This window comes from Pinus tabuliformis, chromosome J (assembly GCF_031772625.1).
Source record: "Pinus tabuliformis cultivar Carrire ecotype Pingquan chromosome J, CPIR1, whole genome shotgun sequence".
NCBI lineage: Eukaryota > Viridiplantae > Streptophyta > Pinopsida > Pinales > Pinaceae > Pinus > Pinus tabuliformis.
In genome coordinates this window covers 1450388588-1450413575 of record NC_142295.1, presented here as the reverse complement: position 1 = coordinate 1450413575, position 24988 = coordinate 1450388588, and the positions used below count along the sequence as shown (strand labels likewise).

At 38.5% G+C, this 24988-nt stretch overlaps 1 protein-coding gene across 1 annotated transcript in view; it reads left to right on the top strand.

Moving 5' to 3' along the window:
* Positions 1-2830: 2830 nt before the first annotated feature.
* Positions 2831-24988, top strand: part of LOC149232833 (mitochondrial adenine nucleotide transporter ADNT1-like) — a 224856-nt gene continuing 202698 nt past the window's right edge. Inside the window, exons 1-2 of the mRNA XM_089379527.1 lie at positions 2831-3333; positions 3431-3479. Coding sequence (XP_089235653.1) covers positions 3119-3333; positions 3431-3479 — 264 coding nt within the window. The 5' untranslated portion in view covers positions 2831-3118. The remainder of the gene's footprint in view (positions 3334-3430; positions 3480-24988) is intronic.

The following is a 24988-nucleotide window of genomic DNA, read 5'->3' as shown; positions in this document are numbered from 1 at the left end:
GTGGGTATAGACAGATGCAGATGGAGCTGCAGAGGAATATTCAGCATTAGAGGACGTTTCTAGCCCAACAAGGAGGTCAGTTGGGAGATCAGTTACTTACTTCTCAGTAACTGAGTTGCAGTGCAACAGTGGGCAACATGATGCAACATGATGGGAGGAGGTGTAGTGCTAGGAGATCGGACCAGCAACAACACAGATGCAGCATGAGGAATCAATGTGATTGATGCAGTTAGAGATCAAAGTGACAGAGGCCAGAGCAGTCAGATACTGAAGAGCCCAAAGGTGCAGAGTTTTCAGTCGACATAAGCAATAACAGTAAGAGACTTTGATGACAGAGGCATCATTCTGATTCAGGTTGGATATTTTTTGTTTCTGAGTTGCTGGAGCAACAACACTAGAGAGAAGTGTTGCATGCAGAACATTCCAAAGGTTAAGACCGGGTTCGAGTTGAATGCCTTTCTTGTTGAGAGGGAGTGTTGAAAATAACAACAAGAAATGCTAAAAATAGAAATGCTATAAATAGCATTTCAAGTACCAGTGTTGGAAATAGCAACAAGGAATGCAAAAAATAAAAATGCTAAAAATAACATTGCTATAGATAGCATTTTAGGATAGATTCCAATTTTAATTAGTCCCTGAATTAAAATTGAGAATTAAAATTCGAATTTGGTCTTAGCAGCTGTTTGAAAAATAATTAATTAATTCATCTTGAGTTAACTAGTTGGAGAAGATCAAACATGAAGTCTATGTGAAGACATGCAACAATTATCCCTTTGATTGAGGAAGTTATCCCTTGATTAAGGAGATCAGGATGAGTTGTACTTTGAGTTGTAATTAGTTAGCTCAATTAATTGAGTTAAGTCTAGTTAGATTAGTTCCAAGAGTTTGTGGAACTGATTGTGAGTTCAATTAGTTAATGCATGCATGCATGTAACTAGTGTACTTTAGACAACTAAATATTCTCTCATAAATAACTCATGCATGTTAGTTCAGAGAAAGCCCCAGTTGAGATTAAAGGAAGGGACAATGTACTATCAGTTGGAGGAATTTTCCTATAAAGGAAACTCATCCATGTAGAAGGAATTAGTTATTTCTAAGTTTGGTGAGTTGTGCGAGAGGTGAATTCACATAGGTGGTAGCTAGAGGACCCAGGAGAAACTGCGCAAGGAGATAGGAGGCTTGGAGGACTGAAGGAAGGCATATGTGTTGTCTATTCTGTCTATGAGCAGCATTGAGGGATTGTACTGAGAGCTGGATAGCTTGAGAGCTAAAGCTTTGTGTAATCCTGAGATATTTTCCACTTGTATGATAATACAGATAGTGGGGTTTTTAGCTGAGGCTTTCCCCAGAGTATTCTTCTGTGTTTCATATGTGATTGAAACTTCTTCTCTATTATATGTGTTCTATTTGATCTTGCTCAAAATCAATTAAGCTTCCACAAGTTTGTTTGTAGAAGTATATCAAGTATTTTGCTTTAGTATATTGCATTATTAGGTGATCTACAATGAGAAATTCTACACCCTCTATGAAGGGTTGGTAGAAAAAACATGCTCTTGTTCGTTTATGCGTTCCATGATTTTCCATGTTCCCAGATCTTGAGTAGCACCTTCCTTAGATAAGGTGCAAGCATCTGAGTTTCTTTCCTTATAAATATGGTAACAAGTGATAAAGTCAAATGATTGCTTTAACAAATTTATCTCCTCCAAAATGGGACATAGTGTGTACATGTGACATCTAGCAGTGTTGTTGAACCAATTGATAAAATTCTTTGAGTCCCAAAAATTCCGAATTCTTTGGGCATCCTTTTCAACAATAAACAACATAAGCAGTTTTAGGCTCATAACCTCAAAAAAATTATTTGTGCTCTGTCCCAACCCACTCTTCAGCTTGAAAGAATGGTTTTGTGATAGGTACAAAACAACTCCTCCCCAACACGCTCCTCCAGCAAGAGAGGCACTGTAAAAATATGCTTAGGGAAAATAATAATCAATGGTTTCGACAATGATGTTGCTTGTACAAGGAAGAGGATCATAATCAAAGACCAGAGAGAAGATAGCTAAAGACTGGGCAACCACCTTGTCAGGAATATTTGTCTTGTCTTGAAAAACTTCCACGTTTCGAGCACGCTATATGCCCTAAGAGATTAGTAGGGGCAAACATCAATTTTTCTTTCGATTAGCAGAGTTCCACCAATCCTCCCGTGCTTGCAAATATGAATCACACTACCACAAAATTGTTATACCGAGAGAGGATCTAACATATGACCAAACAACTTGTGCAACAAGGCAAAAAAGGAACATGTGTCTTACATATTCATCCAAGTTCTTACAAAAGGGGCACCAACTCAGTCCTATAATACCTCTCTTGTTCAAATTGACTATGTTTTGAACTTTGTTTTCTAGCATACACCATTGGAAAAGATGAACTTTTGTAGGACATTCAATTTTCCACCATCTTTTCCCACCACCATAAGAGATTTTTTGGTTTTCTGTTGTCAATAAAAAAGACATAACCCAATTTTGGAGTGTATTCCCGAGCAAGGACATACATTATTTACATTATTAAAATATTTTTAAACTACTTAAATGACTTTCAACCCTAATATTTAAATTATAATTAATTTATTACTATTTAATTGCATAAATATCCTTAATCTATCCACATTTCTCAATCATTCAAAACTAACTTAAAAGAACCAAAATACACGGCAAACGAGTTAAATGTTATAAACAACACTAAATAAAAAAATATAAAGTGGGAAAAAGTCCAAAATCAAGTGCACGGATAGTTAGCCGTCCGATGAATGACTAATAATTGCGACTTAAAAGGAAAAAGCAAAACCTCATGTGAGGGAGGATGGGCAAGGGGTTGCGCTGAGCAGGGTTTAGGGTTTTAGTGTTTTACGGGCAAATAATGTGATCAAAGCATTTCTAGTTACAGCGGAGCTCGTGTTTACGAAATTCTCCTGTCTTTGGGGCAAATAATCCACGACTATCCACGACTTTGACTTGATTGCTCCTTTCCAAAGGGAATTTCGTCTACCAAAGTAGCGAAAGCAGCGTCAGCGGTTCGAGCCCCCACCACCCCGGGGAATTTAGAAGTGGGAGGAGGAGGTTCAATGGTTGATCATAAGACAGAAACATCAGCTCTGCAGAACAAAGATGATAGCGTGTTTCGATCTCTGTACTCGGACGGCAAAGAAGCTGCTGCTGTTAACACGCTTATGAATCTGGCCGAGGAGGCAAAGCTCACCAATGCGGAAGTGAATGCTCCGGGCCAAACCATTCTCAGCGTCTGCAAGTCTCTCATTGCTGGCGGTGTTGCCGGAGGAGTGTAAGCGCTCTCATTTCCATTTTCATATTACTTTTCATTTTCTTTCATTTTAATATAATTAATACTGCTGTATATGCGATCTGTTTTGTGTTCATAGGTCCCGCTCTGCCGTGGCTCCTTTAGAAAGGCTCAAAATTCTGCTTCAGGTACGCCTTTTCTTTACAATTACACTCGCTTACGTGGGATTTATGTGATCTCGTTTTAGTGTTTTTACATTCAAGATCAGCTGCCCGTCCGTATCGTTGCGGTCATTGGGCTATTATCTGTGGGTTTAAGAAGATTCTGCCCTGTTTACAGGGAAGATTGCTTTGCTTTTATTTTCTTTCTTCTTTCTTGTTTTTTTCTTTCAATTTTCCCCGTGGAATTCTTTCAACGATCTTTTTTTTTTTCCAATTTTCCCCTTGGAATTCTTTCAACGATCTCAGAAATTCAAATATTCGTACATATATGCACGGTCTAAATTAGAAATTCAAAAATTCATACATATATGCATTTATTTAAGAAAGAAATAAAATTTTATCTATGCATTTATTTAAGAAATAAGAATTGATTTATATATTTATTTAAGAAGTAAAATTTTTAATTCATTTATAGGCAATAGAAATAAATAATATTTAAACTAATTTCAGCAGCATTTTTAATATCTACTATGATCTTGTTTAAAAGGGCCATGTACTCATCTGGTTTAGGAGGGCGGAACTGCCTTCAATATTAAATGATAAATATATGCCATGTACTCATCTGGTTTAGGAGGGCTGAACTGCCTTCAATATTAAATGATAAATATATTTGCAAACTTGCTAGAGAAGAGGATTGAAATTGATCAGGATCCGACCAAGGCGGGGGTGGCTCAGTCTGGATGTTCAGTGTTCCCTAAAACAAAATGTTGTCAAAGGCTGCGTGGGGTTGATGGGGGCTGGATTGGGAAATCCCCGTGTTGAGCGTAGATGCGAATCTTGAGTGTTTTTGGAGCAAATTTATATCATACAATGCAATAACAATAGTGTTTTTAGTGATTGATAAATAAATTTGCTGTGGATATTCTACTAGACGTCACAACTCACAACAGATCTTACAATCCGAAATCTTTTCTTATGCAATGTTTTGTTTTAGTTTTGGATTTAATATTTCTAGCTTAATATATTTATTATTAAATACTGAAATAAACTGAAACGGAAATGAAGGAAGCTGAGCAAATAACAAAATATCCACACAAAGAACACAAGGTGTACCCCGGGAAAACCCAGTATGGTAAAAACTCAGTTAGAAGTTGATGCCTATGTTGTTTCCCTTTTCTGCTTAGTTATGAAATGCAATTAGGAAAGAAAGTGCACTGACTATGGAGGTACCATGGACATTGTGGCTTGAATAGTTGGTACAGAATCTTCTACTTCATCTGTTATGTATCGTTATCCCGTTCCTACCAAGTATGGACAATAATTAATACATAAGAATTGAACCCCTTCCTTTTCTAGTGATCCAACTTTTAGCATGGTTTGAGAGCCATCGAAGATTAGGCTAGGGTTTTTGCATGCCTCAACTCCCTATAGGGGTTAGGTTTTTGGACCCTCTAGCATATTCTTGAAAGTCAACACATAACTATCTCTAAATGTGTGAGTAATGTAAGTTGGCATGACATCCACTCGATATTATGTTGGTCAATAGGATGGGTCAACTTGTGGGAGATGTAATGTTATGAACCTTACGCCTTAAAAATGATAAGAAACCAATAATTATAGTTCTCTTTGAGGGGAAAAACCTCCTTTTACAATGAGTACAATGTACAAGACAATATTTCATGATTCTAAGACTAGGTCTCCTTGCTCTTTATATAGGAGACAAGGGGTACAATTATAATAAAACAGGACCATGAGGGGTTTTAGCCTACAAAATAGTATAACAATAGAAATGTAATCGCTCAATATATAGGGCTTAATAAAAGGTTTCGGGGTAAACATATTGCTTATATAGGGCTTAACATGCCTCTTTGCTTCAAATAAGTGTTGTCCTCAACACTTGAGTAACTGCTAGTGATTATGCAAGAATAAGTCATCTTCCCATGTCATCTCTTCCATGGGTAGGTTCTTTTGTTTGATGATGTATACCGCATTTGTTGGGTTACTTGGTTGCTTAATCCTTGTTTCAAGGATGTTTCCACTTCTAATATGATTTTCCCTTCTTCATGTATCTCTGGTACAATTCCTAGCTTGAAATGAATAGTGTGGCTATGATCTTGATTAGGTGGAATACCCTTAGGCATTAATCCATATACTTTGGGATGATTGTTGACACCTTGTGGAGATCCCCTGACATAGCTGATATTGACATTTGAACATAATTGTGCCATTACACTTTGGTGCCCCTTTTGAGTAATTTTGTCATTCCATTAGAGCTTATCACTTGGATGCCTCTAAGTTCAATTTCCTTTCCTTCTGAGGTAAATCTTATGAGGAGATCTTGTAAATTAATGGTCATTGTTCCCAATGATTGTAACCACTGGGCCTTTAATACAACATCAACACCACCCATTTGTATTGTAATCATGGGACTGTCCAACAAATACTCCCCAATATTGAGCTTAATAATATGGCACTTCCCTGAATAATTTATGGTATCTACAATCATTACTTGAAACTCTGGTGCTAGATAAATGAAACAATTGAGAAGTTTTGTTAATTTGTAATTGATGAAATTATGGGTACAACGCGAATCAATCAACACTATTATCTTTTTCTTTTTGATATATCCTTCTATCTTGAGGGTTTGTGGAGTATTGATGCCAACCAATGTATGATAGGACATTGTTGTAGTCTCTTCTAGCTCTAGATCTTGTGACTTGCCAATTCTTGATATTTTTCCTCTTTAGAGTCTATGTAGAATAATTTCTTCTCACTGCATTTATACCCCTTACTGTACTTATTGTCACAGTTGAAACATATTCCCTTTGCTCTTCTTTCATCCATTTGCTGAGGAGTCAACCTTGTTGGTTTAGGAGAGGGAGTATGATTTTCTCTATAGTTATTAGTGACCATTTTTCTAGTGGCCATATTTTTACTTTCAACTTTTCTTGCCAAACTAAAAGAATGCTCTAGAGATTTAGGTTTAAAGAGATGCACTTCATGTTGGATGCTTTTCTTTAAAGTTCCCATGAATAGGTCTAACAAATTATTCTTTGAAATATTCTTTACTTTGAGACTCAACTTTTGGAATTGTTGAATGTGCTTTGTAATTGAACCTTTTGTTGAAGATTTACCAATTGATTAAAGAATATATTGCTCTTAATATCCCCATATTTTCTATCAATTTCTTTGTAAAAATGGAACAAGATATAACATAATCCTTTCTCCTTTCACAAAGCCATTGATATTGTACATGTTGGTCTTGTTCGAAAAATAGGGATGCAATATTTAACTTTTGTAAGGATGCCACTTGATGTAGATCAAAGTATTGCTCCATCTGAAATACCCATGTTATAGGATCATTCCCATCAAACTTCCTCATATCATTTTTTGGAATATAGTAGTTCCTTAGTGCTGACTTGAAGCCCTGATGATGTGGATCTTGGATTGAAAATTCATGATTATGGTTTTGCGATTTAATATTTGTTCTCTCCAATTGTGATAACATACTCCCCATATGAGATTGATTCTCAACACCATGTTTCTTCTTATGTTCATGACCTTCTTGTTTCTCCACATCCCTCTTAGGGAGATCTTTTTACAGAATGTTTTGAAATTCTATTATTTTTTTCCTGATGGATTTTTGTATTTCTTCCTTATTTTCATTCATCTTCTTTTCTATTTAATTTTAAGTTTTTCTTGAGAACTTGATAAATCCACCTTTTTCAACATACTACCATTTATTTCATTGATTTTCTTTTCTAATTGTGATAACCAAAATTCAAAGTCTTCACTTTCCTCATGTGTCAAAGGTGAGCCTTTAGTAGATGTAAATGGTATAATAGCTTTCTTTGAAGATATGTTGGAAATAACAATAGTACTCCTTTATCACAACTTCCAGTCACCAAAAAAATGAGATCTGCTAATCAACATTTAGGTCACTTGTAATTTTTTTTTGGTTTTTTATTTGTATTTATATATTCGGAGAAAAATTGAACTTTTTATTAAGCTAATAAAAACTTACATCTGCAGATGCAAAAGCATTACGGTTTTGTGTGTCCTGGGGAGACAAAAAACATGTACAGTTGATGACAAAATCCACAGAGCATTTAGCAAAAAGACCTAATGCCTCTCAACAAAGAGAAAACAACCCTTAAAACTGCCATAATCATATACATATATATCACTGTGTCAAAACAAAAACAGTCTTTGTCCACTAAGTGTTTCATCAAAACTATCATAAGAAAAATATATAATGTGCTTAGATCAGAAATAAACCAAAAGACCAAAGTTCCAGCTAGAGATAATACTGGAGAGAAGACCACACCCTGTAAAAGGAAATAACCTGTCAAGTGATGAAAGAAGGATGATCATATTCCTGTGTCATCCCATCTATGATCTTTCGGATGTGCCATCTGCCCAGAATCTGTTGAGCACCCTTTTTAGATAAGAGATCTGCCTCTGAGTTCCATTCCCTGTATATGTGGCAAACAGAGATAAAATCAAAAGCCTGTTTGATAGATAAAATTTCTTCAATGATTGGGATCAAAGTATGATTTTGACATCTCTGCATTGCATTAAACCAATTTATAACATTTAAGGAATCTCCAAAAACTTGCAATGAATTTAAACCAAGTTCTCATGTCCAGCATAATAATAATTTCAAAGAGAATGGTTTTGCATAGTTATTTGTTCTGGTTCCAAGGCCAATTTTTTATTTTAGGTGTTTGTGGCTGTTGAGGTGAATAACCAGTCCTCCCCCACATCTATTTTGAGCATCAGATGCTCCATCAAAATATGCCCACAGAATCTGTGGATTGATATGTTCTTCTCTTATAATACGTGGTGCCGGGGTCGACAGGGAGGTTGGGAGTAAGGAGTATATTGCTGCAATTTCAATAGCTATGAGAGAGGGAGTCGAAGATGTGTCTCTGAAAATGCCTTTGTTTCTTGCCAGCCATATACCCCAGATTATTAATGGTGGTACATTCCTTGTTTTTTCATCTCTCACATCATTCCACCATTTTTGCGAGGCTTCCCCTATATTTAATCCTCTCCATTCCATGCTGAGGCCCAAGAGGGTCAGAGAGGCTTCCCAAACTTTTAAAGTAAATGGGCAGTTTAAAAAGAGATGATTTACTGTTTCTTCAGCATTTTTGCAAAGCACACACCAACTTGGCCCATGTTTGTTTCTTTTCTTGAAGATTATCCCAGGTAGGAACTTTGTTCCCGAGGAGACACAAGAGAAATAACCTTGACTTTGCAGGGCATTCCAACTTCCATAGCGACTTCCACCACCAGACTTTTAACCCCGGGACTGTCCTTTCAATTTGATAGTTGTAGCCAAATTTTTGTGTGTAAAGTCCCGATGGGGCAACCCATTTGAGTTCATCTATCCGATCCCTAATCCGGACGCGTGTTCTTTGTAGTTCTCTGATGTATTTCTGCCAGGCAGCTTCTAGGTTTGCATCTAAATGAAGTTGTTCAGCCGATTTTGAACCTTGATGCTAGAGCGAGGAACACTCTTCATCTACTACCCAATATAGAAAAAGGATCCCACGATTGTTTAGAGCTGTAATTAACTCCCTTGGCAATTCATAGCCTTTTCTACATCCTACCCAAGGGTCAATGCCAATTTTGACTTTTTCTCCATCCCTTATACGCCTCACTAGACCATCTTCAATGACCCTAAAGGATTCCACTGTAGCTTTCCATATTACTAAGGCATTTGGAGTTCTCTTGTCCGACCTTTGCACCCATTCCTCGATGGAAAGAAGATCAATGTACTTTCTTTTGACTACAATGGTCCATAGATTGTCTAATGATAGTATGCGTCGTCAGATTTTGCTGCAAGAGAGTTTGCAAAAGTAGGCAGATCCTTAATTCCCCAACCTCCCAAGCCTTTGGGAGGGCTATCTTTTCCCATGCCACCCAAGGGAGAACTCCTTCCTCCTTTGCACCAGCCCATAGGAATTGCCCACATAGTTTCCTTATTGTAGAAAGAATTCCTTTGGGGATCCATGTGAGGGCTATCTAGTAAATAGGAATTGCCCTTAAAACTGATTTTATTAGTACCAACTGCCCAACCCTCGAGAGCCATTTGTAACTCCAATGCTTTACACGTTTTTCAAACTTGGCTAGAAGCCATTTCCAGTCATGTTTTTTTATAGGAATCCGGTTTGAGGTAGAACCCCAAGTATTTGAGACTATCCTTCATAAGTTTTGCTTCAAAAGGAAGGAAAGATTGAACCCTATGAATTTCTGCCTGTGATAATCCTTCATGTACCAAAGAGGACTTTTGCTCGTTTATACACATACCTGTGGCTTTTAGGAACAGGTTGAGGGACTCTTTGAGCTGCTGAAGTTCCCTTCTAGACTCGTGGCTGAAGAGAAGAATATCATCAACAAACAAAAGGTGTGTTATGAACAGATTTGTAGCTACCTCAACTCCTTTTACATCTCCTTTGCGCTTTGCTGTGAGGATCAACTTGCTTAAAACTTCTGCGATCAATAAGAACAAAAGTGGTGACAAGGGGCAAACCCTGTATGAGACCTCTCTGGGCGTGGAAAAAAGGGAAGGTTGCTCCGTTTATTAAGACTGCAAAGCTCACATTTGTAACACACCCCATAACCCAGTTGATAAAAGCAATATTAAAACCTAGATGAGTGAGCAATAGGCGAAGATAGATCCAACTGATTTTGTCATAAGCCTTAGACAGGTCTATTTTTGCTATCAAACCTTTTCTTTTGCTCTTTTTAAGGCTGTCCCTTCCTTCTTGGGCGACTCTTACAACCTCATGAATTTGGCGCCCATATAAATACCAAATTGTTCCCTAGAGATATTCTTTGATAATATGGGTTTGAGTCAAATGGCTATGATCTTGGCTATAATCTTAGAAATGCAGTTGCAAAGAGATATTGGTCTAAATTCCTCAAAAGACTTGGGATCATTGTTCTTTAGAATTAAGGCCAAGAAGATAGAGTTGAAGGGATTGTATATTTGACCCTTAATCCTAGAATCCTCCACAACCCAAATAAGATCATCTCCAATAAGTTCAAAGAACTGTTGGAAGAACTCAACTGTCCAGCCGTTAGGGCCCGAGCTCTTATCTTTCGGCATATATTTGATGACTCCTTCCAGTGCCCCTTTTGTAATTCGGCCCATAAGATGATCATTTTCATCCTCCTCCGCAAATCTAGGAAATAATTAGGCAACCTGAATTAGGTTTCATTCAACAGGAACCGATCCAACTCTTTGCCACCCTAGTTAAGCTCGTGCGCCTGTTTCTCCATGTTGGTTTGTATTTGATAAGATTTATATCTATTAGCTTACTGGCCATCAACTTGCTCGCGAAGAAATTGGTCAAGGGATAAGCTTGGGCTTGAGGACCCCAGGTCTCAAACATACCTAAGGAAAAATTTAAGTTCCCCCCCCCCTCCCCCAAACCACATTTAGGCCATTCATGAAAGATTTTGACAGGAGGGAGTTGCAAAATGTGACCCTGTCTTGGCACGGGTCATAGATGTTGATGAGAGACAGATCCATGCTTAACTTAGAGAATAGACATCAGCTCCCAGGACCAGTTCTGAACCCCCACGAATTGAATAGCCTGAAGCTTGGCTTTGAAACCCATAGCTAGACCCCTTGATCTTCCCTTCGGTCAGAGGTCACAAAAAACCAACCTGGCATCATTTTATTGAGCGATGCAGACACAGTTTCTCCATTCCCTAAGGTTTCTTGAAGCGTTAGGACATCTGGGCCAGTGTCCTTGATAAGGCTTTTTAGAGCTAGTTTCTTGCGAGTGCTAGACAACTCTCTGCAATTGAAACACAAAACAATCATTTGGAAGCCTCCCTAGGGGCTTGCGCCGCTCTAAGCGCCCCTTCCAAAGAAAGTTGTTTCCAGTTCGCTATGTTCAGTTTAGCTTTTAGTTGGGCTTTGGAGATGTTTGTATGGATTTCTCGTTCTAGTTGGAGCTTGAACTTCTCTGAGTCCCCCTACAAAATTGCTGGAAAAATCCTTCTTGTCCCTTGGGCGGAGGTTATAGTGAGAAGCCAAAGAGGACGAAGGAGGGGAGTTAGACGGTTCTTGAATGAGTGTAGTGGAGACAAGTTGTTTTAAAGCAGGGATGGATGTTATGATATTGTCCAGAGCATTTAACAAATTGCAGGGCGGGTGCAAATATGATTTTTTCGACTTGGAAGGACCAAGTCTTGAGCCAACATCAAGCAATGAGTACATAATAGAAGATAAAGAGGAAGACGAGTGTAAGCTAGTACCCACAGTTTGAGGGAGGGTGCCGGGGACTTCATGAGCAACCTGCTTTTCTAATTGCCGATCATTCCTCGGAGCATCTTAGCAAAAGAAGATCTCTTGAGGATTTGCTTCTACCTTCATCGAGATGGGACCGACTTCCCTCTGTTCACATGCTTCCTGAACCCGATTTACTCTTTCTGCTCCAACTTCTTCAGGCCCTTCCTCTCTTTGGATGCCTTGCTGCCTTCTCGTTTTGCGTAATCCCAGGGGATAGTTTCGAGCTAGATGGCCATGTTTGTGGCATCGGTGGCATCGAAAAGACAGTTCCTCATAATCAATTAATTGCGAGTGCGTATACCCTTGAAGATGCAGATTAATTTTTTTAGCCAGTCCTTTTCTCGGGTCCAATTTTACCACGATTTGAGCCATTATCATGGCTTTGGTTTCATTAAAAGACATGTCTGCTTCAAGGAAAAGGCCCAATTTGTTTCCTATCGCCTTAAACACATCTTCCGTCTAGAGCTAAGAAGGTAAGGTTGGTAAGCGAACCCAAATTGGAACCTCGAGTTTTTCTCTTTTTGCGTTGAAAAGAGGAGTTCATTTTTTGAATAGAATCATTGAGGACCTGAAGCACCAATTTCGCTCTAGAACCCAGTCTAGCGCTTAAGATTTGCTGAACCGGACCATGAACCATCCTCGTGCTAAATTAATAACCTCTGACTCATTTTCAGAGCCTCCTTCCAAGCCTTTGTTATCTAGTCAACGATATAACTTGCAGTGAAAAATCTTCCTTTTGCTCTTCCAACAATGATTAGCTTTGATGCTTCCATAGCACTGTCGATTTGAATGTCAACCCTGAGGACTAAGTTAGTGTTTTTTGACTTTTTTCTTGATACATTTACCTTTCTTCCTCTTTGAACCAGAGATATGGCCGTTTTCCTTTTCTAGACCTTTTGACCTTGTCTAATGACCTTGTGATTGTGTTTGATCATCGATGGGCTCTTCTTGCTGTGGGCCTTCTGTTAGTGCATTTGGCCTTGATACCTCTTGATACTCTTCAACTAATTATTCTTCCTCGGGGCGATGTCCAGAGACCACTGACGTGATCCCCAAGAGACCGATTTTCCGCAGTTGTCCATTATCCTTGCCCAGGATCTCTTGGATGGATTCTCCTCCTTGAATAACTCTTGCAACACTGAAAGGACATTGTAGCTCTCCAGCTTTTGACACAGGAAAGTCACCTAGCCTCTCTTCTACTAGAAAAAGCTTTAGACTGCCTTTCGGTCAGATATCTCTTATCTCTGGCACCACTGCGCTATGAGTAGGTTTTACAGAGAGGGGTCTGACAACTCTTTGGACAGTGCCCTTGTCTGTTACAATTGAAGCCCCAGAAAAACAATTATTTAAATCCTCATTACCCTGAAGATCACAACTCTTCACAATGTTCTCTAATCCGCCCGTAAGCCCAACATCCTCAGGATCTTCGAGGGGGTTTGCAGAGTTATTGAGATTTCTGCTGCCAAAAGAGGTTGTTTCGAGGATTTTGTTGGGAAGACCTGACCTTCCCGATGAACTTTGCATACTTCCCATAAAGATGCCCTTTCGAGGTTAGCCTTCCCGTCATCCAGAAAACCCGATCTGCCTTTTACTGACTGCTCCTGCCCAAAGAAAACCATTTTGCCAGCAGGGGATCTAGCTGGAATCCCGACCTTGCCTAGATTTTGCTGACTCGGCTCAAGTCCCCAAACCGTTAAGATGTCTTTCGGCTCAGGTTCTAGATTGACAAAATATTTTGGGTTGACCAGTTTCCTCTCTTGTGTAACAAACACAAAATACTCCACTGACTTTCCCTTGCCGCCTGGTACCTTCCCCATTCTGTTGAGTCATTCCTAGCAGTGGAACTAACAAAATGATTATCGTTCTTTACCGCAGCGAGAACCTGCTTCCCCCTACAACTAGTGCGTAAAGAACCTCGATACTCCCCAACTTCGCTTTGCTGACCAGGTGTTGACGGGGTTCTGACATTGTCTGCCAGCCGTACAGTTAGCGGAATCATTTTGCATCAAGCCCTAGGAGCTTGGTAATAAAAACCCTAAGCTCCATCGCCCTCCCTGAATCTTCAGCCGCATCCTTCCCAGGTTACATGTAAGTTATGTACCTTAATTTGGAGAATATATGAATGGATCAAGTTTTTCTGGATATATCTTTGAGATTTGTGTCCTTTTTGATTTGAAACTCTAGTCTATAATACTTTGATATGTCTTTTCTACAATTTCACTGGCGTGAATAGAATTTGATGTGCCAAGTGAAAGTTTTGGTAGCGTTCCCAAAACTTGCTGATTTTTGGCCTCTTCACATAGGCAAAACTTGTACACCATGTCGTGTGTCCACTTCTTCAAATATAATTCCAAAATTTGTATCTAAGGTACTTCTATATGTCTCCCAAAATTCCTGAAGATTTCATGGTCTGAAACGTCGCAGAAAAGAATATATAGCAAAAATACCAAGCTAACCTGTTTAAAATTTATGTTAGAATTGTTTCCAAACCCTAACTTCCACAAGGTATAACTTTGAAAGTATAGCAAACCAAAAATTATGAAATTTGAACCAGATTTTCCTCGAGATTCTTCTTAACATGGTCCAAGTTTCACTATTTGAAACCTATTTGAAAAAAGTTATTGTGAAAATGTCAAACTGACTTGTTGAAACTGATTTCAGGAGCATTCAAGAACCTGAAATTTCTTAGATCATATGTCCAAAATTATAACAAACCAAGATCTAAAATTAGAGCCAGATGTTCACTAAGATTTTGCCTGGTCCAAGTTTCACAGTCTGAAACCTCATAGAAAAAAATTATAGCGAAAATGTCAAACTGACTTGATTTCAGGAGCATTGAAGAACCCTAACTTCCTTGGAGTAGATCTCCAAAAATATAGTGAACCAAGATCTGAAATTTGAACCATATATTTCTCGAGATTTCTCCTCAATATTCTCCAAGTTTAACCATCTGAACCGTCCAAAAAATGATAGAACAAAAATGCGATGATGACATGTTTGAAGAAGCAAAACCCTGGAAAATGATGTTGGAAAATCTGGAGATTTGCATATTATAACTTTTTTTTCTTAGCTTGATAATTACTTGTGATGTTAGATGTTCTTTTATTACTTCTTTAATTCTGTTCATCAAGCAATTACCAAAACAAGAAGATCACAAAGAGACAAAGTACACAAGATATAGGCTCCAAGCTAGGGAAAAACCCCTCCAAGGGGAAAACCCAGAAAATGCTTCTCTTCTTCTTTAGAATCTGCTTACAAAAGAGACTTCCAAGACCCAAAGATCCAAGCCAACAAACCCTCCAAGACCCAAGTCAGCCCCCAACAAGATCTTCCTTGAGACAACTTCCAGTACTTCGATACTGCTACTGCAACTTTGACCCGACTACAAAATTTCGGCCTTGCAACTTCGGCCCCCTGCAACTGCTTCAAAATTTCGCCTTATTGTAGCTGGCAACTTCACAAACCTTAGCGAGATTAATCTAGTCATAGTCATGAGCATAGTTAATTTGATTATATGATAATTTGTTAGGGAGGTAGGTGATAGGCATGTTAGTTATACTAAGGTTTGTTTATGTGGTGATTATGTAGTTGGGGTCATGTGTTGCTTATCACATAGGTGACAATCAATTTGATTACATGGAAACTATTTAGTGAGTTACATGATCAATAGTTAGATTGGTTAGAGATGGTGTGTTTCATCTGTTTCAATCACTTATCATCTCAATTTTTTAGATGAGAAATTCAAATAACTAACTACAAGGTATTTGTGAACAACTTGTTGTAATCAATAATGTTGTTGACAACGAATTAATATCTATTGAAAATCTATGCATTTGTTATGGATGATCACTTGGGATACATGTAAAGGCATCTACATCAATCTATGGATATGTGGGTTACATTGATCTATATTCTACACATATAGTTAGTATCTAATATATCCAAGTGTTTGTCTTCTATTCTATTCAAGCACCATTTAGGAGCCTACATATAATATTGTTATTTATATGTTTATAGTGTTGTTATTTTCCATGTTTTGACAATTGTACCTCTTTCTTGGTCTTTGTGAAGGCGATTCTCCTTCCTTATTTGTGTCATATTTTTGTAGCTTTATTGTGTAGGAATTTACAGGGTAAGTTCCTCAGAAAGAACACCAAAAGGACACCGCTCACAACCAGATCACAGATCAATACACCAATATTTTTGACGTGGTTAAAACCCTCAAAGAGGGAAACAGTCCACGGCCTGAGCCAACGCGGCCACTTCAGGCAATTTATTAATCAAAGAATGAAAATTTACATAAGCTTCTCTCATGCACGGATTACCCGAACAATGACCCTCCATGCGCTTTAAATAGAACTCATGGACCAATCGGGTGTCAAGCCACGGATCAAGTGTCGGTAATACCGAGGAGAGAGTGAACCGTCAGATCACTACATATTGTGACCGTCGGATTGTAAGTTACAAAATGTACAACGGTAAAGAAACACACTTTACCTAACTCTATACTAGACCAAGTTGAACTTAACTATTTCCTATGTGTCGGAATATCCTAACATCCCCCCTTAAGAACAACTTGGGATAGGATTGAAGGATTTACAAATATGACACAATAGGAGAAGGAAGGAGGCACTAGAACCTATCCCCCCTTAGTGACAACTTCCTGAACTCCAAGCATATATCGAAGTTTAGTGAACTTCGCCTCTGTGAGAGCCTTTGTGAAGATGTCTGCAACCTGATCATCTGTTGAACAATATTGCACTTCAAGAACATGGTCATGAATGAGCTTTCTGATGAAGTGCATGTGTAGTTCAATGTGTTTGCTGCGCTGATGCTGGACTGGATCTTTGCATAGCTGAATGGCACTTTGATTATCACACCAAAGTGTGGTTGGATGCTGCTGCTCAAAGCCAAACTCTGATAGGATCTGACGAAGCCACAAGGCTTCCTTACTAGCTTCCACGGCACCACGATACTCTGCTTCTGCTGACGAAAGAGAAATGGCAGCCTGTTTCTTACAAGCCCATGTAATAGGTCCTGAACCAAGAGTGAAGACATAACCGGCAGTAGACTTCCGATCATCAGGGTCACCAGCGCAATCAGAATCAGTGAAACCAACTAATAGAGGAGCTGCTTTGGCACTGTAATGAATCCCAAACTGCACTGTACCTCGAACATAACGAAGTATTCTTTTCGCTGCTTTCCAATGACTTTCACGGGGGTTTTGCATAAAACGAGCAACAAGGCCAACAACAAAGGAAAGGTCAGGACGAGTATGGGTTAAATACAAGAGTTTTCCTACAAGTTGACGGTATAAGGTAGCATCAACTTCAGGAGAAGTACAAGAGACTGAAAGTTTGACTCCAGACTGAAAGGGAGAAGGGGCTGGCTTACAGTCTTCCATGTGAAAATGACGAAGAATATCACAAGCATACTTGGACTGGGAAAGGGAAATACCCTCCTTGGATTGCAAGACTTGAAGACCGAGAAAATAGTGTAAGTGTCCTAAGTCTGTCATTTCAAATTTCTTTTTAAGGCTGGACTTCACATGGTTTATAAGGTTGGGATCACTACCAGTAAGAATAAGATCATCAACATAAAGAACAAGGATGATAAGAGAGTTGCCCACTTTCTTGGTGTAGACAGTATTGTCAGAATAACACCTAGAAAAGCCAGATTCTAAAAGAAAGCTATCCATTTTGGCATACCAAGCCCGAGGAGCTTGCTTGAGACCATAAAGGGATTTCTTAAGTCGACATACAAGGCTGGAGTCTGTTTGGATGAAGCCAATGGGTTGTTCCATATAGATTTCTTCATGCAAGTCCCCATGCAAGAAGGCAGATTTAACATCCATCTGATGGACTTCCCATTTTAAAGAGGCAGCAAGGGAAAGAACAAGGTGGATAGAGTTCATTTTGGTAACAGGGGAGAAGGTTTCAGTGTAGTCAATGCCTTCAACCTGTGAAAAGCCCTTAGCAACAAGACGAGCTTTATGTTTATCAACTTTCCCATCTGGTCCATACTTGGTTCTGTAAACCCATTTGCATCTAACAAGTTTTCGTCCCTTTGGTAAAGGAACAAGATCCCATGTATCATTTGCCAATAATGAATGATATTCTTCATTCATAGCTGCTTCCCAATCTGGATGGCCTGACGCTTCTGCAAAGGTGTCAGGATCATAATTTACTGGAGCTTGAGCCAGTAAAGAAGAGGCTCTCTCGAACTGAGAACGTGTGCGTCGCTGATCTGTAGGATCACCGGCAAGATCACCTGCTGCATCTCGAGTAGCACGGACCCATCGTGGAAGTTGAGGATCCTGAGAAGGTGGGGGAGGATTGTCATCCTCACTTTCATCATCTGAAGAAGAAATGTTTTCAAAAGTAGAAGAGATAGGAAGAGGTGGCACATCCGCCGGACTAGGCTCGCAGGCTGATTTATTTTCATCAAATTTTACATCTCTTCTAATGATAACATTTTTGGACTTAAATGGAATAAGTCTATAATCTTTTACATCTTCAGAATATCCAACAAAAGTACATTTCTCACTCTTAGGTTCTAAAGCTTTATGCTTTTCATCTGGAATATGGGCCCATGCTTCACTTCCAAAAACACGAAAGTGACTTACATCTGGTTTAATGGAACTCCAAACTTCTTCTGGAGTGATATTCTTTAGAACCTTAGTAGGAGTGCGATTTATTATATAATTTGCACAATTAATTGCTTCGGCCCAAAAACTAAGACTGAGTCCTTTAGATTGTAGCATACAATTAGCCATTTCCTTTAAGGTGCGATTTTTCCTTTCAGCTACACCATTTTGTTGTGGAGTGTATGGAACAGTATGTTGCATTTGAATTCCATTTTCGGTGCAAAAGTTGATGAATGTGTTTTTAACATATTCTCCACCATTATCAGTTCTTAGCTTAAGAATTTGATGTCCAGATTGTTTTTCAACAAAGGCTTTGAAGGCCAAAAATGTGTTAAATACTTCGCTCTTGAGTTTTAAGAAGTATACCCAAGTGCGTCTGGAGAAATCATCAATAAAAGTTAAGAAATACTTGCAGCCAGAGAATGAAGCAACAGGAAGTGGACCACATAAATCACTGTGCACAAGCTGTAAAGGGGCTGAGGCGTGCCAAGAGGCACGTTTTTCAAAACTGTCCCGATGATGTTTTCCGAGTACACATCTGGAACAAACACCATCTCTGCAAGATACCATAGGAAGACCTGTCACCATATTTTCTTTACATAGATGCTGAAGGGAGCGATAGTTTAAGTGACCAAATCGCTCATGCCAAAGTTTGCTCACTTCATCATTATGAGCAACAAATACTGAGGGAAGATTTGATGACCCAAAGTTGTGAAACTTATACAACCTTGTGGAATCATCAGCAATACCAGTAGCTAGAATCTGTTTAGGATCTCTTAGATCCTTGATTACAACATCATGAGGTGAAAATTCAACAATTTTACCTTCACCTGAATGAGTTATCTGATATACAGATAGAAGGTTGCAGGATAAGGTTGGAACACATAGTACATCATTAAACTGACCATTGTCTAGATGAACAGTTCCAGTCCCTACAACATTAAGAGATCTATCATCACCAACATATATATTTTTGGTGTTACAATCATTTAAAGAAGAAAACATGGCTTTGTTTTTGGCCATGTGATAAGAGGCTCCAGAATCAATGAGCCACTCATGAGAATGAGAAGAAGAAGATACATTTAATGCATAACCAGACTGAGATGATTGACAACGACATGCAGAAAGTGCCATTCCTGAAGATGAAGTTGAAGTTGAAGTTGAAGAATGCTCCACATGGATGTTATGTTTCTTCATTGCGGCTTCCAAGGCTTCCATCTTCTTAAAGCATTTAGATTCTAAGTGGCCATCTCGATTACAAAAGTTACAATGTTTATCAGTCTTCTTCCATTTGTTTTTATTGGTCTTATCATTTTGCTGAAATGATCTTTCATTTTGAGGCTGAGTTTACTTAGGACCCTTGTTTGGTTTAGGACCATTCTTTTTAGGATATGACTTCTGAGGATTCTTTGAATTTGGTTGCTGCTGGGCGGCTAACGCTTTCTTGGAAGAGTTTCCAAGATGAAGAAGACCAAGGTGTAAGAGTTTTTCTTGTTCTTTTATTAAAGAATCACAAAAAGAGTCAAAGGAAGGGGCCTTGTAGTCTTTTCCTTGACAAATGAAAGCTTCCCTTGTAGAATGGAAGGTGGAAACAAATACAGAGTAGGCTGGTCCCAACTTAGTAAGGATGGAATAAATAAGATTACTATCTTCTTTCTTAACCTTAACACCTTCCAAGAGATATCTAAGGGTCTTGAATTTGGACAAGAAATCTTCAATGCAAGAAAAATTATTAGGATCCAATGTAAGCAACTCATTTTCAAGTTGATGAGCTCTAATTTCATTTTTAATCCCAAAAACTTTAGTGATTTGTTCCAATGCTTCATGAGGAGTATCAAGTTCTGCAATATGGAATCTAAGATCAGGAGAAATAGACATCCATATCAAACCACGTGCTTGATCTTGTCTATTTTCCCATTTTGCAGCCTTGTCTTCATCTTTTGGTTTCTTCTCTTGGCCTGTGGCTATTCTGTAGAGACCTTTACTTCTAAGTAAATCTTCCATGTAGGATATCCATTGGAAGTAGTTAGTGCTGTCAAGAATGACTTGGCATGGACTTTCCATTTAAAAAAAAAACTGAAGCTGGAGATGCTGAAAGTAAGTGTTCCAATGGATAGATCTTGAAAAATTAGGCTGTTTTAAAAAAAAACGGCTCTGAAAAAGGCTTCCGGATGAAGAAGTTATGGCTTTTTGAAAAAAAATTTGTTGAAGTTGCCGGCAAAGTGCGCGAATGTGCGGGAATGAAAAAACGCCCCCACAAAATGGAGATTTGAACCCAAGACCTCTACTCTCTTAAAATAGCTTTGAACCAATTGAGCTATACAAAAAATTTGAGAGAGAGAGAGAGAGAGAGAGAGAGAGAGAGAGAAGGGGGGGGGGCCTTGGGTTGCGTGCTTGCCTTGAGAAAGCTCTTTTTTCCTACAAAACAAAAACACAAAACCCAACACGAATATGCATAGAAAAATGAACCTTACGGCTCGAAGTTAGCTTTAGCCGGAAACTAAATATTTTTCTCAATGTTTCTGATTTTCCAAGATCACACTAAGGTGCAGGGAAAATAGCATACGCATGAGAAAAAAAAACTTCCTTTCTGTTTCTGATTTGCCCAGATCGCACAGAGTCGCAGGGCAAAGAGCATACGCAGAAATGAAAGGTATAGATCCGGTAATAAAAAAAGCTAAATAAACAGAAACCAAAATAACCAGAGAGAAAATAACAGTAAACTGCAGATAAACACTGTATACCTTCAGATCTTAAAAATGATGCAGATAGGGCTACCAGAAACCTTTTCGCGTGAAACGAAAGGGGTTCTTCACTGGAACAGATGCTCCGAACACAACAGAGCAGTCCTCTCGGCCCGAAAGCAGTCAGAAACAGTAGATCTAGGAAACGACAGCCGCATGCAGTTCTACTGGCTTCAGATTTGGATCACCAACGGACGCGGCCCTCAAATAGCTCTGATACCATGTAGGAATTTACAGGGTAAGTTCCTCAGAAAGAACACCAAAAGGACACCGCTCACAACCAGATCACAGATCAATACACCAGTATTTTTGACGTGGTTAAAACCCTCAAAGAGGGAAACAGTCCACGGCCTGAGCCAACGCGGCCACTTCAGGCAATTTATTAATCAAAGAATGAAAATTTACATAAGCTTCTCTCATGCACGGATTACCCGAACAATGACCCTCCATGCGCTTTAAATAGAACTCATGGACCAATCGGGTGTCAAGCCACGGATCAAGTGTCGGTAATACCGAGGAGAGAGTGAACCGTCGGATCACTACATATCGTGACTGTCAGATTGTAAGTTACAAAATGTACAACGGTAAAGAAACACACTTTACCTAACTCTATACCTAACTCTATACTAGACCAAGTTGAACTTAACTATTTCCTATGTGTCGGAATATCCTAACATATTGGTAGTGTTTTACCTTTCTCATCAAGATTAATTTAATGTGCACAAATTTTTCTTTTGACTAGTCACTTTTTAGTGAATTTTGTTTGGAGATATTGTGCTTAATTTACACCTTTTACTTAAGTGAGCGTCCATCATAATTTATTAGTTGACTTTAATTTAAATAATTTTATTTTCATATTATTTGTTGTGTGTATTGTTCAAACTTTCCCAACATGCTATTACTCTGGCAAGTAGCTAGTTCCCTATCTTGTGCAAGGAATTAGAGGACTTATGCTTCGATGCTTTAATGAATAAGTATTGTTTAGGATCTTAAAAGGTAGAGATCTTGGTATACACTTATAGCACCCTTGACTTCTCACAAGAAAAGACCTAGCGAACAAGGGCTTTCTTTGAAATGGGACTAATCTATAGATGATGTTATATGTATGTATGGGTGCCAAATCCCAGAGAACCAATGGTCAATTGAACCCAAAGAATGGAGGTGGAATAATTGCTTGTAATGCATGATGGAAAGTGGTAAGTATGGGATAGGGATAGATGGACCACATTCTCAATTAAGGCTTCTCAAGTAGTGCCCCTCCTATACCCATATGGCTGTTAGGGGAGGTACCACTGGACTAGGATCGAAGATTAACCCCCCATTTAAGGTGAGGGAACAATATCATAGTCAAAACCCCTCCTTCTATGTCACCCCATAATCCATATCAAAAGCCCAAATATGACTGATGCTGGTGGTAGAGATAAAATGGCACGACATAAGTTAGTGGTGACTGTCAGGGGCTGCTAGCTGAGTGCCATGTGTGGGAGAAAAAATGTCTACTATGGGGTTTGTCTCCTGCCAGATGTACCTAGCAGAGAAAGGAAGAGAAACATCAAAGTTGGACAAGGCACTGTCAAAGTTTCAAGTCTAGAAGTCCTGCAGGGCAATTTTGCCCCTTCTTCTTCTCTCTTCTTTCTCTATGCAATTTCCATACCCCATTGGGAATTGTAAAAAAATTACTAGCATGATGAACTTATGTAAAAGGATTAGCCTCTTGGGACTTGGTTATTAACGAAGTTGCTATAGAGTGTTTTTTTTTTCCTTTAGTGATTGATAATTAATTGAGTTTTTTCACTCACATCCTCCAAAGTTGGAGTGCATCTTAATAACTAGGCCTTAAAGGTGTTATCTAAGTCTACGGTCAATGTATATTACCATGCTAGGCATTATATTGAGTCTTATGGAATTGCATTAGGTTTTTATAGGATTTTTTAATAATTAAAAATTTCCCACAAAAAGGGAAAATTTTAAGTAAATTTCATGTAACAAATAAAAAAGTGGTACTAGAAGGTTTCATATGGCATGTAGGTACTCATTTTCATTCTCAGAGTACCTATATTACTTTAATACCCCCTTCTTGAGAGAAAAAATATTTTTCCCCATGAAAATCTATTATTCACTCAAAACAGGTGAATAAATTAGCTCCCTATTTTTAAGGAAACATGTTTTTACTTGTCTCCAGTCTCACTTAGACTCATAGTCAGTTAATAACAAGTTGGAGACAAGTTAGGGGGAGTTAAGTGGGCATGTGGCGAGTTTAACTCTTTGAAGAGATTCACACTCCTCTTCGGAAGTTCCTTCCTCTTGGACTATAAAACAAAGCATTCTCCTCTAGTGGTTAGAGGTTGGAAAGAGTGGGGAAGAGACTGCTGCTGTTCGTTGTTTTATGATTTTGTATTGGAATAAAAGAAAGGCTTTGGAGGCTGCCATGGTGCATTTGTCTTGTGTGGTGGCTTGATTTTTACTTGAGGTAATATTGTTTATAATGTATTGTCTTGAATTTTTGGTTATTATAGGCTCCCCATAGGAGTAGATAAATAAATTTGGTTATTCTTTATCTTCTTGTTGTCTTACATTTGGAATTAAAGATTACATGTTCTTTTGTTTTGATCGCCATGTTTTCCAAGTTTTATATCTAAAATTGCACCATTTGTCTTGTTTGGTGGCATGATTTTTACATGAGGTAATATTGTTTATAATGTATTGTCTTGAATTTTTGGTTATTATAGGCTGCCCATAGGAGTAGATAAACAAATTTGGTTATTCTTTATCTTCTTGTTGTCTTACGTTTGGAATTAAAAATTACATGTTCTTTTATTTTGATTGCCATGTTTTCCAAGTTTCATTTGTAAAATTGCACCTATTTTAACCATTTTCTTGGCAAGTCTTTAAGAAATTGCAGGTATCTCAAGATTGAAGGATTGGGTCCTCTTTGGATAAAGTATCCATTGTCCTTCAACACATAAGGAGCTACATTCCCACCAAGTACCAACAATAGTTTCCATTTGCCTAAAGATTCCACTCAATCTTTTCCCTTTCTTCTTGCTTATAAGTTGTAGAAAAATCTCACAAAATTCCTTATTTATTTTTATAAAATTTCATCGTCATATCCAACAGATTAAGTGCTAATTTGCTGTTGTCCTAGCAGCAACAATAAGCAACTAGGAAAGGTTAATTTATTTTGGCTTTTCTTTAGTTGTTTTATAGTAGAATTTGCTTCTTTTCTTCAATAAATTTCACTTGGAATTTTTTGTATTTTTCAACTAACATTGTGGGTGTTTCCAAAGTGTTTTGGGGTATCTTTCACAAGTCTTTGTTCACTGATTTTTTGCAGGTTCACGAACATAGAAGGGAGTTGCTGCTGAATTTTCGTCAATTCAAACCATCCAAGGAACCTGGAAGAAACTCATAACCGCCCTCCTTGTAAAAGAAGATAAAAAACTGTTATTTCCCTTTATTCATAAGGGATGCCCAATGTCATAACAACCATTGTAACCTTGAGGGAGCTAGGGGAGTCCCCTAGGCTTCATAGGAGAACTAATCAATCCTGCTACAATCGCCATGGAGAACACATCAATCCAGGCCTCACAGGAGAACTAATCATCCTGCTACACAGGAGAGCGAATCATCCTGTTCCACAAGAGAGCGAATCATCTTGTCCCATAAGAGAGCGAATCATCTTGTTCTAGTGCGCACCACCAGGGCATGGTGAGTCACCCTGTGGTCGTATGTTGTTCCAGTAAGAACCGCAAGCCCTCAAAGCTCCCAGAGCTCAATGTATGCAACATGCAGGAACCTTGTACAAGGGTTTCTTGACGACTGCAAGTCGTTT